A 17,849-nucleotide genomic window follows, 5' to 3' on the forward strand; every position below is an offset into this window, starting at 1 on the left:
TGTCCTGGCACCTGGTTCAGTGACCTGTTCAGTTCCCCCAGGACGCCATGATCACCTTCAGGTGACATCTGCTGCCTCCTTTCCAAATGAAGGTTGAGTCTTACCGAGTTGAGAGTGGAATCCACCTGCCACCCTCTCCCACACCCCTGAAGTCTCCTCTACTGATGAATTCACGGGGATGGGGTTGGTGGCCCCACAGGTTTTCTAAGCATCAGGGCCCAACCCCACCCCATGCTCACTGAATGCTTAAACACACCCGTGGAGCCATGCCACAGGCACTGCCCCTCAACGCTCCCAAGCGTAACTTAGTAAGATTGTCCAAGGCCCTGAGAACATGGACCCACACCATGAGAGAGGGGTGGTCGGGGAGGGAAGCAGGGAGGCAAGGAGCACAGAGCAGCAGAGGAGATGACCCCCAAACCAACTGGGCCCCCCCATTCCCCATCTCCTCCTGTGCTCTATGCCTTCCCTTCCCGGCTGCTCCTCCTGACTTTACACTTTGCCTGGTCTCAAGAGGAATATTCGGCTGAACCAGAAGGAAATTATGAAGGCCAAACGTGTCACTTTCTGAAATTATTCTTTCAGAGATGGTGCATTTTGACTTGAATGCTCAATGACAGGACTTTTGCCCCCTCTCATTGATACCACAAAATGTATTGGGATGAGCACAGATGGAATCACTAAAACCCCGAATTTGAAGCAGGAATAAACACTGCATAACATCTAATTCCCTCATTTTCTAGATAAGGGCACTCACATCCATAAAGACGATGGACCTCCCGAGATGTCTGTCTGTGAGCAGCAGAAGCAAGGTACTTCACCACTCTGCTCACGACACACTGCAGAAGTGACATGGGAGCCTTGCTGCCCGGCTACTTGGGCAGCCACGCTGAGACACTGACCATGAGAGACCACAGGGCAAACGGGACCTCAAAGGTCATCTTACCCATAATTCACTTCACACTTAAATCTTTTGTCTGAAAATGTTTAAAACCTGAAAATCAAAGATGCACAGGAAACTAATGCCACTGAAATAACTTATTTCAGCATTAGAGGGTCTTGCCTCAGGGTCAGGACTGTGAGCGTGTCACTATTTACCGTAGGTGAAGGTAAAATGCTGGGTGAGAGAGACTTCAGGCCGATAAATGCCATTCACACCAGGCGTGACACAGGCCTCAGTTGGTGTACTTGACCTGTTGTTACTCACATCTTATGAGTGGGGGACAGGTTTTAACATGTCACCTCACAGTGGAAAAGAGCGACCTTGGACCCACGAGATGCAAGAACATGCTCAAAGTTGGCGTGAGAAACAGGTCTCCAGTTCACGACCTGATTCGACCAGTGACTGCTCATGGCAGGCCAGTGGCCCAGGCCCAACATACTCTGCTCCATGTAGAACTGCCTTGTGGTACCAGCCGGGCTTCCCCTCAAGACCTTACCTTTGTCCTGCCCATTGCTGCCTGGCGCCAACCCGTTCACCACGGCTTTAGAAACACCAACATCACATTCTGAAAGAGACACAAAGAGCACAGGCTTGGGATTATGTGCCCCCAACATTTATTGAGTCCTGCTGATGTGACATATGCTGGGACAGGCAGGCTTTCTCGGGGCCTGAGGAGGGCCCCCTTGGGCACCACGGGAGAACTCTGAGCATGTGGTGTGGCTTGAACCAGGAGAGAACACAAAAGCTGTTTGGGGATGGGAAGATGACAAACTCTCCTGCCTCCCTGCTGTGGCTTCATTTCTGACATTACAAAAAAAAAAAAAAAAATCTGCCTGGGGGACCTGAGTGGCTCAGTCATTTAAGAGTCCAACTCTTGGTTTCAGCTCAGGTCATGACCTCATGGTTTGTGAGTTTGAGTCCCATATCGGGTTCTGTGCTGACAGTGCAGAGCCTGCTGGGGATTCTCTCTCCCTCTCTCTCTGCCCCTCCCCCACTTGCTCTGTCTCTCTCAAAAATAAATAAATTTTTAAAAAGTAAAGTAAAATAAAATAAAATAAAATAAAATAAAATAAAATTTAATTTAATTTAAAAAAAATCTGTTTAATTCCCTCAAAATGGTATCTCCCGAATGACAAAAGCTTAGCTGCTCACTGGCAAGCCGACTCGAAGACTAGCTCAAACGCATCCCTGGGCATCCAGAGTGAGAGCTGTCAGCAGACAGAGACCTCAGGTTCTTTGACACCTTCCTTCACCCCACACCCACATCTCCGGTCACCAAAGGCATGCTATCCCTCCCCTGCAATGTCTCTGGACACTGCCCCTCCTCACCTGCCCACTATCCCCCATTGAGGCTCTTGGGTTTCTGTCCCGGAGATGACACGGTTCCCCAACCACCGCCTCCCCACGCCCCACCTCCATTCTGTCCCTTCTCTATGCCCACTGCCAATCTACGTCTGGAGAGAACCGTCTAGCTCCTGATCTAACCATGGCCCTTTCCGGGTTAAAGAGCCTCAGGGTGCAGGACAGATGAAAGCAAAATGGCTCAATGCAATAGTATCTTCTTAAACCCCTCTACTGTAAGTAGAGGGTATTTCACCTCTGTTTTGAAAATGAAAATATTGGGATTTAGTCTGGGAATTCATTCATTTAAATTATTTCCATGAGGAAAAAAAAAAGTATTCCAAATTCCCCCAAATGCACAAATGATTGTTAAGAACCTAATTTTTTAGTAAGTTGGATGACGTGTACCTTGGCCTACCTGATTATATTTAAATTAACTGACCTTTCTGATAATTAAAAGCAAGCAAACACACAAGCCACAGTGGCCAGCAGCTACCTCAGGGGACAAAGCCTGGGCAGCTCAGCTTGGATTCTGGGCTCTCCAGCCACTGGTTCCAGCCTTTCCCTGCTGCATTTCCCTCTTCAGCTGCCTGCCACCCCCGTCTCCTCACAACACCCCCCCTCCCCCCGCACCTCCCACCACCAGTATGTCAGATACTTCCAGACCTGCAAGGCCCACGCCAGGAATGCCTCCTCCTCTTTCCTTACCTTGGGGAAATCCCGTGCATCCTTGAGGCTCACCTCAAACGTCACTTCCTCTAGGTCAGCTAAGACGTTTCTGAGTTCTGCCCAGCTGGAGGCACTGAGAGACCCCAGCTACCCACAGGCAGCCTAAGCCCCCACCAAGTCCCCCCTTCCTGATTGACAGAGGCAGGCCCAAGAAGGCAAGCAGGTGGGCAGACAGAACCTGCCACCCTGAGACCTGTGACCAGCGCGCTTGGAGTGACCCCACCCCCGCCCCCCGACAGCAAAGGAGCCACCAAGCCACAAACAGAATCATAACAGCTATGGCTTTTTATTTATTTTTGAATATCTTTTTAAAGTTTATTTATTTATTTTGAGAGAGACAGAGACAGCACGAGTGGGGAATGGGCAGAGAGACAGGGAGAGAGAATCCCAAGCAGGGTCTGTATTGTCAGTGCAGAGCCCGATGTGGGGCCCAAACCCAAGAAACCGTGAGATCATGATCTAAGCCAAAACCAAGAGTCAGACACTTAACCGACTGGGCCACCCAGGTGTTCCTTTAATATTTCTGAGAGAGAGAGAGAGAGAGAGAGAGAGAGAGAGAGAGAGGAAAATGCACATAAGCAAGAGGCAGAGAAGAACGGACACAGAGGGTCCAAAGCGGGCTCTGCACTGACAGCAGAGAGCCTGATGTGGGGCTCAAACTCATGAACTGTGAGATCATGACCTGAGCCGAAGTCAGACGTTTAACCAACTGAGCCACCCAGGCGCCCCAGCTATGGCTTTTTAAATATCTATTTGCTTGGATCTGAGGTTCCACACTAAGCATTCCATAATTAGCATCTCAGTTTTATACTTCAGACCCAGTCCCTTGGAGCTAGGAGTTAGGGACTCCTATCTTATAGGTAAGAAATTTGAAGTCCACAGAGGATGCCAGGCCTGCCCAAGATCACTAAGCTGCGGTTTGAATTCAGGTCTGCTCCATCCCACAGGGCATCTTCTTGACCCCAGCAGGGATAAACATTTTTGATTTTTTAAAATAAAAAATGTCTCCTACATATTCTATAAATACAAACTAAATATATTCTATATGAAATAGCTTATATGCTATTTCCCCAAATGCTGGGCCTGAAGCCCTGTCCCAAATCCCAGTAGCTCATCTGGCTGAGACTGGGTCACCTACCTAGGCTCTCAACAATCAGCCTCACTGACAGGCCAGCCTGGATGCTCCTGGATCCAGACCCAAGCAGGGCCACCACCCCTCCCCGCTGGCAGCCTAGACCTCCTGACTCTGGCCCGTAGGTTCTGTCCTGCTCACTGCCCTGTCCACCTACAGATGAAGGCTAATTTTCCCAGATGCCATTATCTCCCTCGCACCTACATTTCAGGGATGGGTGGAAGGAGGGCATTGGCAAGAAGGCCAGAAACCGAAGCTGCATTACCCGACTTGTTCTTTCTGTAACTCTCCCTTCCCCGTGCACCTGCCCCAGTTCGTCTTCACTGTCTCCTTTCTGGGGCCGTAGGCCTTGCTTCAGGCCTCCCTACGCTCGCACTGGGGCAGCCTCTGAGCTGCCACCAGGTCCAGCCCCACGTATTTCCTTTCCTTTCTTTCTTTTCATTAAATATAGCTAGACTTGAAGAAAATATGCAAAATAGTTCCATTGCCTCAGATTCAGACCTCTGCGACATCGTGTGTTGGTGTCCACAGCCTGGGTTTGCCTAAACTTCACACTACACACTAGCTGGTTATCACAGGTAAATCATGAATCTCTCAGGGTCTCAGTTTCCCCGTCTACAGAATGGGACTGGTACCTCATGCTACGTTTGTGGGTTTGCCAGGAGGATGCAAGGAGATAACACGAGCAAAGCACTTCCCTCAGTGACTGGCAGCCTCCTCCAAACTCGGAATAAAAAGAATGCATTACTGAATGGATAAAGAAGATATGGCATATATATACAATGGAGTATTACTCGGCAATCAAAAAGAATGATATCTTGCCATTTGCAACTACATGGATGGAACTGGAGGGTATTTTGCTAAGTGAAATTAGAGAAAGACAAATATCATACGACTTCACTCATATGAGGACTTTAAGAGACAAAACAGATGAACAAAAGGGAAGGGAAGCAAAAATCATATAAAAACAGGGAGGGAGACAAAACAGAAGAGACTCATAAATATGGAGAACAAACGGAGGGTTCTCCAGAGAGAACAACCCCTGGAGGAGTTGTGGGAGGCAGGATGGGCTAAATGGGTAAGGGGCACTAAGGAATCTACTCCCGAAATCGTTGGTGCACTATATGCTAACTTGGATGTAAACTAAATAAATAAAAATATATTTTTTAAAAAGTGCCATCATTTTCATGCTTCTCTTTCCACCAAAGGTTAAAACTAATGTTTTCTACACAGCTGCTTTCTTCCTAACGATCTATTTCTTTTTAATGTTTATTTATTTTTGAGAGAGAGAGAGAGAGAGAGAGTGTGTGTGTGTGTGAGCAGGGGAGGGTCAGAGAGAGGGAGATACAGACTCTGAAGAGGGCTCCAGGCTCTGAGCTGTCAGCACAGAGCTAGATGCGGGGCTCGAACTTATGAACAGTGAGATCATGACCAGAGCCAAAGCCCGACGCTTAACCGACTGAGCCACCCAGGTGCCCTTAATGATCACTTTCAATAGTGGCATAATATTCCATCAAACAAATGCACATCAGGAACCTGCTCACTCCCCACCTTCATGTGGGTGATGTTTTTGTTTCCTCTGAATTAAGATGGAAATTCCCAAGAGTGAGATTATCAGGCCAAAAGGTCCAGATTTTTTGGACTCTTTCTATGAAATGCCTTCTTGCACCACGCCTGACAGCGAACCTGGGAGAAGTCCCGCAGGCCCATCCTCACCCTCACTTTCCTGCCGGGCCCCTCCCTTCTTCCTCCTTCTACCATTAAGCATGCCAGGAGCGGCAATGCCAGCTTAGGCGAACTCTGGTACAGCCAGAAATTTTAGGGCAAAATTTAAAAAAAAAAAAAAAAAAGAAAGAAAAGTAAAAAATACATAAAAAATAAAAGCCCTGGCCTGTTTTAAATGACAGCAAAACCAAAAAGCCAAGCAAACAAAAAGAAAAAAAATGAGTTACAAAGCAGGAGCTCCTGGAGGTACCCAAGTCCACGTGGAGGGAAAAAGAAAGTGTGTGGCATCTGCATGTGCAGCAAAAGCGCTCAGGGAATCAGAGACAAGTCGAGTTCCCCTCCTCTCAAGGAGGACATGTGAGCTGAACTGACAACGGAGGACCCAACCCTGCTGATGCCGCGGGCACAGTACTTGAGAAGCACTGCCTCACTTCATCCTCACAAAGTCCGGGCGGGCCGGTGCTTTCATGATGTCCATTTCACAGAGGAGAATGCTGACATGGCCTCCACGGGCCAGAGGCCATACAGTTGGTGTGAGAGGAAGCCAAGCTGAGGCCCTGCACTGTTCCACCTGGAGCCATCCTCTGTCCTAAGCACATGCTGTCCTGCACAATTTAGGATTTGGCTAACAGGGCACTGTGTGTCAATAATTGGAAAGGCTTTTTATTTTTTTTTTCGTCATGTTTATTTATTTTAGAGAGAGAGAGAGACAGAGTGCGGGGAGTGGGGGGTGGCGGGGAGAGGGAGACACAGAACCTGAAGCAGGCTCCAGGTTCTGAGCTGTCAGCACAGAGCCCGGCACAGGGCTCGAACCCACTAAACTATGAGATCATGAACTGAGCCAAAGTTGGGACACTCAACTGACTGAGCTACCCAGGCTCCCGAGAAAGGCTTGTTTTTAATGGGCAGAGATTAGATTAACACTCCAGAGAGAATGCAGAATTAGGAGACCTTTTTTCTTTTAAAGATTTATTTATTTTGAGAGAGAGAGCACATGCGCACAGGCGAGCGGGGGAGGGGCAGAGAGAGAAAATCCCAAACCAGCTCTGTGCTGTCAGCACAGAGACCGACGCGGGGCTCGAACTCATGAACCGTGAGATCATGACCTGAGCAGAAATCAAGAGTTGGACGCTTAACCGACTGAGCCACCCAGGCACCCCCAGGAGACCTTTTTGAATGAGCTACGACTTGGTCATCTGCCCAACTCCCCCTCAGCCTACAGGTCTCAGGAGGCTGTAGGGCATGCTCAGAAGCCAAGGTGGGCCTTAGTCTCCAGATGGAAACTTCTCTGCCCTGAATTCTGGGCTGGAAAGCTGACAGTACTTGGCTACACAACGAGTGGGGACCTGTTCCCTTCTCTGTCTTCCCTTGCCCGTGCTTTCTATCCCCGCTTTAAACTAAAAATACTCAAAACTCGGGCTGGCGCCTGGGTGGCTCAGTAGGTTAAGCGTCCAACTCTTGATTTCAGATCAGGTGATGATCTCATAGTCATGAGAGGGAGCCCTGTGTCCGATGCTGGGCGTGGAGCCTGCTTAAGATTCTCATTCTTTCTTTCTCTTTCTCTCTCTCTCTCTCTCTCTCTCTCTCTCCCCACCTCCACCCCTCCCCTGTGCCCCCATGTGCACTCTCCCTCTCTCATAAATAAATAATAAAAATACTAAAAACTGTTCATTTCCTTAGGTCTTGATTGTTACTACCAAAGGCATAGCAAAAACGTAAGCAAACTGCTGTTCCAGCCTCGATGAAGAAAACGTTAGAACAGCTCACTCCTTGGAGCAGTTATGGTCAATCTGTTTACTTTTGCCGTAGTCACTGGGATTAAATAATGCCACTGTGTACACATATGTCAACATTTATCAAGTTGTACACTCGAAATATCTGCAGTTCATTTTATGCCAATTGTATCTCAATAAAGTTGTTTAAAAATTAGAAATATATAAAAATTAGGACATAGCGCATGTGAAATGTAGATCATAGTTCTTAAGACATAACAGGTGCTCATTAAATCATTAATAACGAAGGTGATGGTAGCAATGACGACTTACAACAAAGCTTTGACGCTTACCCAGGTCTCAAAAAATAAAAAAATGCATTTGGGGCCTTAAGAGTAGGTGGGAAATCTGGGTAAACCACCCAGTTTTGTAGATTTGTTCAGAAGAGAAAGACAGGATTTAAAGTGACTTACCAGAGCTCATGGTGGTAACAGGACAAGTCTTCTGCAACTGGGGCTCTGAACTGCTCTGCAGAAAAACAAACACCAACACAACAGAATTGAGGAATGGTGGGTTCACAAGAAGTCCCAATGGTTTACATTAAGAATGCAAACACCATACATAATCCTTGATAAAACAGAGCGGAACGAGGAGTCTCCTGGCCATGCCTTTAGTTCTTGGTTGGCTACGTGGGAACATGACGTTGGGCACGTCACTCAACCTCCTTGGCCTCCATTTTGTCACCCGTACTTTGTTAAGATACTATCCAAGACCTCTTCCAGTTCTAAGATTCTATTAAAAACCCCAAGTTCCATGAATGCACATGGATCAAGGAGAGGGTGAAGGAAAGAACCAAATTTTGTGAGAAAGTGGTAAAATCACAACAAAAACTGATTATCAAAGAATAATAAGCTACGTATATATAATGAGCTATATATACGTAGCTTATTATGAGCAAGGAAATGTTCTTGATGCATCAAATATATTCATTTGATCTTCCCAATGACCCTACAAGGTAAGCACTGACACTGTATTAGTTTGCACAGATGAGGAGACCGGGGTACAGAGAGGGGCACAGATTGGTAGTGGAACCTAAACAGACTGACCTGAAGGTTGTGCACTCTGGGCCCCAAGGTGGGAATGCATTCTACTTACTCACTCACTATGGTCTCCTCCCAAGTCTTCAGTAACCACTGATCTGCTTTCTATCACTATAGTTTAACCCTTTTTTCTAGAACATTTTACACATGGCATCACAGTGTATGTAATCTTTTGCAGCTGGCTTCTCTCACTTACCATACCACAATTTGGGAATTAGTCACGTATGTGGGGGTCTATTTCTGGACTTTCTTCTGTTCCACTGATCTGACTTTAACCCATAACTAATTATCTGACTGCCCTAGCTTTAGCCTAAGTCTTGAAATCAGGTAGTGTCGCCTTCCAACTTCATTTTTTCTCAAAATCATTTTTGGCCCTTCTAGATCCTTCACATTTTCACACAGTTTAGAATCTTACCGATTTCTACCAAAAACAAAACAAAATAGAAACGGTGCTGGCCTTTTGATTGGGATCATGTTGAATCTATACAGCTGAAGGAAAATTAACATTTTAACAAAACTGGATTTTTCAATTCATGAGAATAGACTCTCCGTCCCTTTGTGCAGGTCTTTCATCTCTCAACAACATTCTATACTTTTCAAAGCACACATTTTGAATAAAAAGGTCTAGCTGAACATATTGGAAAGAAATCTGAAAAGCGAGCCTTCAGGATATACGGAACCTTGCTATTTAAAGTGTGGTCCACAGACCAGCAGTTCTGGCATCAGCTGGGAGCTTATTAAAAATGCAGAAACTCAGGCTTGACCCTACACCAACTGAATCAGAATCTGCATTTTAACAAGATCCCCAGCTGGTCTCTTTGCACTTTAAAATGTGAGAAGCAATGAGGGAGAGGACATCAACTCTCTAGTTCATGACTCCTGTAATAAGAAGGCCACCGTATGGTCTGAGGGTCTGCACAAGGAGACCTGTGTTAGTTTCCTTGGTAACACACGGACCGCTGCCTTGGGCCGCTGCCTTGCTAACTGTCCTCGGAGCTGAGTAGGATGCTAGGGGCAAAAAGGAAATCATTCTAAGTCCTCTGCGGCCTGAATCAGCGGTAGCTTGTCTCTGACACTGTCAAATACGCCTGAGACTATCTGTGACCTTCAGCAGCCGCCCCTCCCCCCCACCTGTGGAAACATTTGCTCTTTCAGTTAAGGAACACAACCTTCTGTGTTCTGTACACCCCAGTGGTGCCCAAGCCCGGTTTTAGGATACCCCAGTTTGCCTCCCAAGACCAAAAAGGCTGTCATCATGGCACCCAAACATTTTTATTTATAAAATAACTTTAATAATTTCATTAAGGTTTTGTTCAACTTTTAAAGTGATTGAAGACATGTTTTTGATTCAGCCATGAAGCTACCTTAATCAAATGTATTTTCTTTCTTTATAGTCCTTCCTAACTTTTATCTTCAACAAGTAGCATTTTTGTAGTTGTAAACTTAATGTCTGGCGGCTTTGTGTTTTAATTTTTAAACTAAAGATTTCCTGAACATTTCTCTTGATTTTTACACAGTTATCATATCCATTATTTAATGGCTATATCATATTTTTTTGTAATCACCGTCCATAATTCACGCACTGACTCCCTCTGTATAGTTTAGTTTAATTCATCTTAATTTAAAAATAAGTACATGGCACAACAGCATTCTCGGGCTGGGAAAGAGATGAATGGAGATGTCTTCTGAATCAAGCAAAAAAGATGCCACAACTCACACATGATGAAAATCACTGTCATACGCAGGTAGCCCTTTGCACACTTAATACTTTTCAATACAGATACTAGTAATTTCTAAGTGTCAGCCCCACACTTGCTTACAAACTGATCTAAAGTACATACGGTCAGGAAAAATATCCCAAATACCATCATTTTGCCACAAGTGCCCAGCAACCACAGAAGATACCACTTTAGCACTCTCTGGGAGCTGCGCCCCAACCCCATGCCAGGGGTTAACCATTTAGTGGTTGGACTGTAAGATGGAAGGAGAATGGGCCCAGAGTGGCAGGACACTATTTGAACATTTTAAGAACTAGAATGACAGTAATAGGTGACAACGACCATGCACAGGTGAGCAGCGGCTCCGGACACAGACTTTTTGGGTAGGAGATTCTGTTGCCGGCTCTCATTTGGTGACTGAATCTGCAGCAGGTGACACATGGAGGGGGTAACTTAAAGTAAAATAAAATCTGCAGCAAGGGTGGCAGTGGCAGCTGTGCCAAGGAGGGCACCCAGCGTCCAGTCCTCATCAGTGGCGGCAGCGACTGTAGCGACATCCCATCCAGACCGTGTCAGGGCCTGATTTCCGCTCTCATTCCATCCGACTCAGTCTCCTTGAATTCCTGCCCCTGTCCTGGGCGCAGTTCTCCAGCCTCCACAAATCTGAACGACCCAAGATCTTACCAACAAACCCCCTCTTCAGCTGGAGTTAGCCAGAGGCAGTTTCTGGTCATCTGCAACCCGAGAATCTTGACCGGAACAAGAAGAGGGGGCGGGGCGCGGGTCCCAAGGTTTCATTCTGAGAGGAGGATCTTCATTCCTCTCCCCTGAAGTAAGGCCAACTGGATCTGAATCCCATGTGGCTCAGTAAAGGGTTTTGTCTCTACAACCTGAACAGCTCTGAGTCAGGGTGGTGAGGATGTGACCAGGAAGGGGCACAAACGGAGTCTGAAAGTCATAGTCTTGAAAGTCATAGTCTAGTCCCTGCAGTTTATTTAGAAATAATGCAAGCTATTAAAATCATATGTAGAATGTGAGAATTTATTTTACATAAAACCCCCTGACACTTAATACTTACTTAAAAACTAAGCTGTAAAGAGTTTGATGTGGTTGAGAACATGATGGCATGTCTTTGGAATTTCTCTCACAAGCCCCTCCAAAAGAAGCAGGCACCTTTGGGTAAAAGCCAAAAAGATGAACAGTGCCACCTAGTGACAAAACCATACAGCTGCTGGAGGACAGCGATCCCACTGTGAGTTGCAGGAACCTACACAGTGTCACAGCTTGGGTGGGCCAGCGAAGGTCAAGTGGCCATTCCATGCCTTGGGCAGTCAGGACCTACAGTACTTGGTTAAAGGGCCACAGCATCAACACAGACATTCCAACAGAAGAACAAGATGTGAAGTAGCCAGACTTGTTAAGAATACAACTGGATAATTAATGGTTCCGCATGGTCCCTCCCTAATTCCATGACCCTGTAATTCTGACATAAGTCTTGATGACACAGAGTGAATAATTACTAAAAAGCAAAAATTATACTCATGCTTCCAGCTCCAATAGGATCCAATAACTAAATATGGCTTGTTTATTGGAGAAGGAAAGAAGGTCCTTCCTTATATGGATGGTTCGGGGATATATAACAAGGGAAGAATTGAGTTTGTAAAAATGAACTCGAGGTCCAGCAAAGATTCTGGGAAAAGAATGAGTTTCGGGTTGACCTCTCACACAGGGTGCTCCAGCTTCTCCTGTGCCCACGGTGTTTGGCTTCTATTGTTTCTCTCCACGTATGTACATAAGGACATGTGTACACACACACACACACACACACACACACACACACACACACTTTTAAGTTTCCATAGGAGAGACACTGTCATCCTCATGGCGTTCAGTCATGAACTTTGTCCCTGTCTCTAGTCAGCCTTTAGAACCTAATTTTGGAGTCTTCACTTCAAGATAACCAGGATCCTCCTTAAATCCACAGTAGCTGCCTAAAAGCAAGCTAGCTCCCCATTCCAACCAAACCATACTCTGGCTCTGAACCCCATCCGGGACTTGATTTGATATATTTGCAGCTACTTCCTTCCAATGGCTTGAAAAGAACAGTGATAGCTCACAAAGCCCCAGAATAAATGCTTGGCCTTATTGCTTTTTATACTTGGCTGACCCACCAGCAAAGCCAAATTTCTCCAATTTTTTGACAGTTCATCCTCTTCTTAATCTCTATTAATGGTCATGTCTCTTCAAATGCACACTCTACATTGCTGGAGAGGGTGCAGAAGGTTCTTCAGAAAGCCAGAAAGGATAAACATTGAGTCGCTGACACTTCCTTTCAAGGGGAGAAAGATAGGATAAACTCGACCCTGACATTAACTTCAGTCTGGAATCCCATGACACAGCTGGGGGCTCAAAACACAACAAACACACAGTTTTTGTGAAAAGAGCCATGCTTCTGGAGAGGGAACTATAGGAAAACACATCAGAAAGGCCATCCCCCACATCCTCTCATTTCCTCCTGGAGTCTCTCCAACTGGTTTCCGCTCTAACCAATTATCTGAAATGGCCTTCAGAAAGGTTTCCAGTGCACACACGGCCAAGCCCAACACTGGCTTCTGCACTGGTCGGGGCCTCGCTGACCTTTCCACTGAATTTAAAACACTTAACTCCTTCTTCCTCCCATAAAACTTCCAGGTCCTGATTTCTAAGTGTCACCGTGGATTGGTTTACGTCAGCCCATGAGGATCTTCTTTCTAGAACAGGGCCTCCATAGTTCTTCCAGGAGTTTAAAGACCTAGCAGACCCTGCACTGGGTCCTCATCCCTCTCCTTCTTCATGCTCTTTTCCTTGAGGATTTCATCTGGAATGGGAGAGCTGGAAGGATCCATGCCAGTTTACGTAGCCCATTTCCCTGGTTTCTTGCCTGTTTTGGAAGGACGCTCATGCCACAGTGCACGTAACCCACCCACCGGTTCCCCACCTTTCACTCCAACCATGGTGGCTGTGCTTTTACTGATTTCATTCATTTATAATTTCCTGAGTTTTCCTGGGATGGTTGGGTTCTGTGGCTACAAAACAAAGGTTCCTAAACCAGAAATCTAATCCATATCCTTACTGGGGTGCAAAAACGGATTCAGATAAAGTTTCTCTTGGTCTTTTTACCCCTACTACTAAGTCCCCTATCCCTCTTCTTCCTCCTCAGGCCATCTTCAGCCTTTGGCCCCTTGGCAACAGATACAGAATTCCAGATGAGAATCAGCCCTCCACAGTCGATGCACAGACTGGAAGTGCCATTTCCCTCATTAGAACCTTTCAATAGCACTCCATTACTCACTGAACACCGAGTCCTGATAACCAGCTGCAAGAGCCGGCTGAGTCCTTCACTCATCTTGCCCCACTTTGCCTTCCCATCTGTGTCTGCTCTTCCAATCAGGCCTCATTCATGGAACCCGCTAGACAGTGAGCACCTTCTGGTAAGGCAGGGTCTCCCTCTTCTCTGTACCCCAACATCTGGTACGGTGCCTGGCAAGCACCCAGTTAACGGTGGAGTGAATCACTGTCCCTCACACACTGTTTTCTCCTCTTTTCCTTGTCACTCCCTTCCCACCCCACACCTGACAAGCTGCCTGATCAATTCTTCCTTCTTCGTGAGTCATAACCTCAGCCACCTCTGTGCTTCCATCCTCATACTCACCACTGTGTTGTTCCACCTCCTTATTCCTTGACCATTACAATGGCCTGATCAGCCTCAGAACCACCCTATACAGCCCATATAGTGCCACACTGTGGCTTTAGCAGGGGAAGACAACTTCTTATGTGTCAAATTCCCACAGGGAAAATGATCCACAGAGCCCCTGTGAACTCAGAGGGGCTGGCTTGGGCAGTACAGAGAAAACAGAAAAAAGATAGCAAACTTCCTAGGAAAGAACAATGTGGCTAAAACACTGGCCTGGTGACACTGTTCAAACAGTATTTCTTTCATGCCTGCTATGTACCCAGGATGGTGCTTAGCCCAGAGGAGACCAGCATGAATCAGACAGCTGCAGTCTTTGAGGCCACCACAGAATTTTAGGGTGACACACATGGCCCACTGAAATACAATATGATGGGTAGCCCTTCTGCTAGCAATCTGAGCTAAGTGTTATGGGACCACAGAAAGGAATAATTTCTGCACAGGAGAGAGAATCAAGGAATGAATGCTAACATCTTCAAACGTTCAAAGACATAACTTCTCAACTCACCTCAGATGTTACACTTTGGGAAATGCAGGTCTAAAAATTTAAGTCCAGATTCCTGAATATACCATACGGCCATGAAGACAAGGTCCTGATGAGCCTCCCAGGCTCATCTCCATATATTCAATAAACCCTAAACTCCACTGTACCACATTTGTCACCCCTTCTGAATCCCAAAGAAGAGTCTCCAAGTCATTCATGTCATTGTTTCTTCCCACCACTAAGACCCCTTCCCTTACCTCCTCAACCTTTAATGCCAGATGCACTGGCCCAACAAAAATGAAAGGGTTTGGATTTTGCTTTAGTTTTAATTTAATTTAATTTTATTATGTTTATTTTTGAGAGAGAGAGAGGGAGAGAGCGCCACCGAATCCGAAGCAGGCTCCAGGCTCCGAGCTGTGAGCATAGAGCCCGATGCGGGGTTTGAACCCACGAACCTTGAGATCATGACCTGAGCCAAAGTTGGATGCTTAACCGACTGAGCCACCCAGGCACCCCTTAGTTTTGTTTTTAATTGCCACAAAAAGTTGTGATGATAAGGAACTCATTTTAACAAGACCAATTTATAATCACAGAATTCAGGAATCCCATGCCCAAGTGCCCACTAAAATCATCACACTCTCATCCCAGGCCTTTCCCAGAGATGGGTCAGATTTGAAGCTAGAAGACTAATTATAAAAGATTCAATACATCTGCAATCACGTTTTACCTTTTATACTTAAATGGAGCCTTTAAGCAAACATAAAAAGTTGATGCTGCCAACAAAATTGCCAATAAGCGAAATACAGCCCCTAAATAGTTTCAAGTCTTAAAAATGCAATATTATTTGAGCTTCAGATAATAGAATTTGGGTGACAACTCGTAATCATATGTTACATTATGTCTTTAAAAATGCATGATTTGCAGCGAACATAATAGAGAGGGTTAATATCTTTATCTTATAGTATACTCATACTCACTGCCAGGAAAAAAAATTTAAAAAGCATGAAGAAATAATCCCCAGAAGAAAAAAGGCAAACAAACAAACCTATAAGAAAATGCTCACTTAACCTGATTAGCTTTAAAAAAAAAAAAATAGATTCAAATAATGCCTTTTTTTTTTTAACTTCTTAAATTAGTCCACAAATTTAAAAACACCAACACTCAGCTGAGGCAACATTTTCCTACCAGTAACACTGTAAACGGTTATCACTGTTTTGAACGTAACACATCCAGAGCTATCCACCTCAATCCCTTTGTGCTTTCGGGGAATCTAGCCCAAAGAAAGAATCCCAAATGACAACAAAGCTACACAGCGATGTTTACCACAGCTTTACTAATAATAGTGAGAACCTGGGCACTCTCTGGTGTTCAGTAACAGGAAACCAATTACACGGCCACACACCCCTCTGGGTGGACTGTTGGACAGTTACACAGATAATGGCTATGTAGACCACACAACATGGGAAAACACTTCTTATAAGATTAGGTGAAGAAAGCAGTGTGTAGGTTTGTAGGATATCTGTGATTCTAGTTATGTAAAAAATAAAACCTATTTCATATATTGGAAAGGAAACATGCCCAAATTCTAATAATGATTTGGTAGCATGGAATTACAGGTAACTTTTAAATTTCACTTCTATTTTCCAGACTGTTTATACTACATTTCTTTTTTTAACAAAAAAGTAATGTTTTTTAGCTCATACCTAGCATTTGTTATGCAATTGTGTCATCTTCAGAACTTTCGACAGAAAGTTCTAGGCGACAAGCTAGAAAACGCGCCACTAACAACCCTGTCTGTTTGAACACAGTCCCACATGATGCAATCTTCCACAGAACTAATAGCGAATGCCCCAAATGTGGGATTCCAACATTAATCTCCAGTGATTGCTTTTGTTTAATGAAGCCAAACTACCCCCCTGTAGTTCCTTATGAGGACAAGGGGGGCGATAAAAAGACTAAGATGTTCAGCCAGATTTCCTAAAGGAGCAATCGCACCAAAACATTTCATCTTAAAATAGTCAGCAGGGGCTGCCTGGTGACAACACACACCCAGTACCCCACTGCTCCCCACGCCTGCTCGCTGCCAATTCCCTGCTCCAAACCCAACTTCATGGCATTCCAGAGCCCTGAGCTCCTTCTCAAACTCTTTATATGTACAACTCTGGGCACACACGGTTTCTCAAACATGCATTGTTAACCACGACAAGTCTTAAATACAAAACTGGCCCATTTGTGTTTCCCAAATATGGCTGTGTCTACAGAACTAAAACAAAGGTGTCTAATTGTAGCATCCTGCACATTTGGAACCCTCCATTGAGACAATCTAGATAATTCAAACCAGGGCAGATTCCCAAATTCATGAGATAAAAGGAAAACATCTTAGCTCTGTTTCCATTGTGAACATATAACCTCAAACTAATAAAGGCAAGCCGAGGAGACAGATGATGCCTTTCGTCTCCACAGTCACTACATGATGCCTCCTTGTAGGGAAAGGATAGACAGGGGCATTTTGAATTCTCAGAAGAGTCAAGGTTGGGCCAGAGTCTAGTGGTCTAGTCTTAGTAACTAAGAAGTTACTAAGTGTGGCTGAAAAAAAAAAATCCTAAAAAGGGGGTCGGTTGGAGCCTGAGAATGGGAAAGAAGCGTGGGTTTGATATTGGCAGGAGAGGTGTCCACTCTTATAGACAATCCATAGTTCCCTCTCATCTTGGCTTTTGAACCACAAAACTCCTAAGGCTATTCACCACATCATCTATCACAGACGTCTGCAGCACAGGCCCATACCACGCTCAGGAATGAGGGAACAGAAGTTCCATTCAGTAAAAAGACTCTGGGTCTTTTGCAAATACATAACTTAAATACTTCAATTCATAATACTGGCTTATTCAGGAATTGCTTGTTTTCCTTAAGGAGTTTTGAAATTTTTACTGAATGTATATTAGCCTAGCAAAGAGCCAATATGGAACACTGAAAACATTATTTCTTCTGAGAAAATCTCTCTTCTTAGTGGTATCTGCTTAATAACTGAGGTGGAACACATATAGACCCAAAATCAATGATCCTTTAACTCAGGTCTTGGAGGCCAAGGACTTCATCAGACCCTGGGTCCCTACCAGTAATAAACATGAGACCCCAACTTCCATTAGTCACTAAATAATCAGTGAATTATATATTAGCTACTTTTTCTCTATTCTCATAATCTCATTTTGTGCTGGTTTTAGGCAATTTTTCAATA

General features: G+C 45.1%; 1 protein-coding gene across 50 annotated transcripts in view; it reads right to left on the reverse strand.

Moving 5' to 3' along the window:
• Positions 1 to 17,849, reverse strand: part of SORBS1 (sorbin and SH3 domain containing 1) — a 230,003-nt gene that overhangs the window by 110,185 nt on the left and 101,969 nt on the right. For all 50 annotated transcript variants that reach the window (XM_053207922.1, XM_053207918.1, XM_053207919.1 and 47 more), the window contains exons 3-4: positions 8,056 to 8,110; positions 1,440 to 1,508 (exon numbers count right to left, since the gene is read on the reverse strand). In XM_053207922.1, coding sequence (XP_053063897.1) covers positions 1,440 to 1,508; positions 8,056 to 8,065 — 79 coding nt within the window. In that variant the 5' untranslated portion in view covers positions 8,066 to 8,110. The remainder of the gene's footprint in view (positions 1 to 1,439; positions 1,509 to 8,055; positions 8,111 to 17,849) is intronic.

Source organism: Acinonyx jubatus, chromosome D2 (assembly GCF_027475565.1).
Source record: "Acinonyx jubatus isolate Ajub_Pintada_27869175 chromosome D2, VMU_Ajub_asm_v1.0, whole genome shotgun sequence".
Lineage (NCBI taxonomy): Eukaryota > Metazoa > Chordata > Mammalia > Carnivora > Felidae > Acinonyx > Acinonyx jubatus.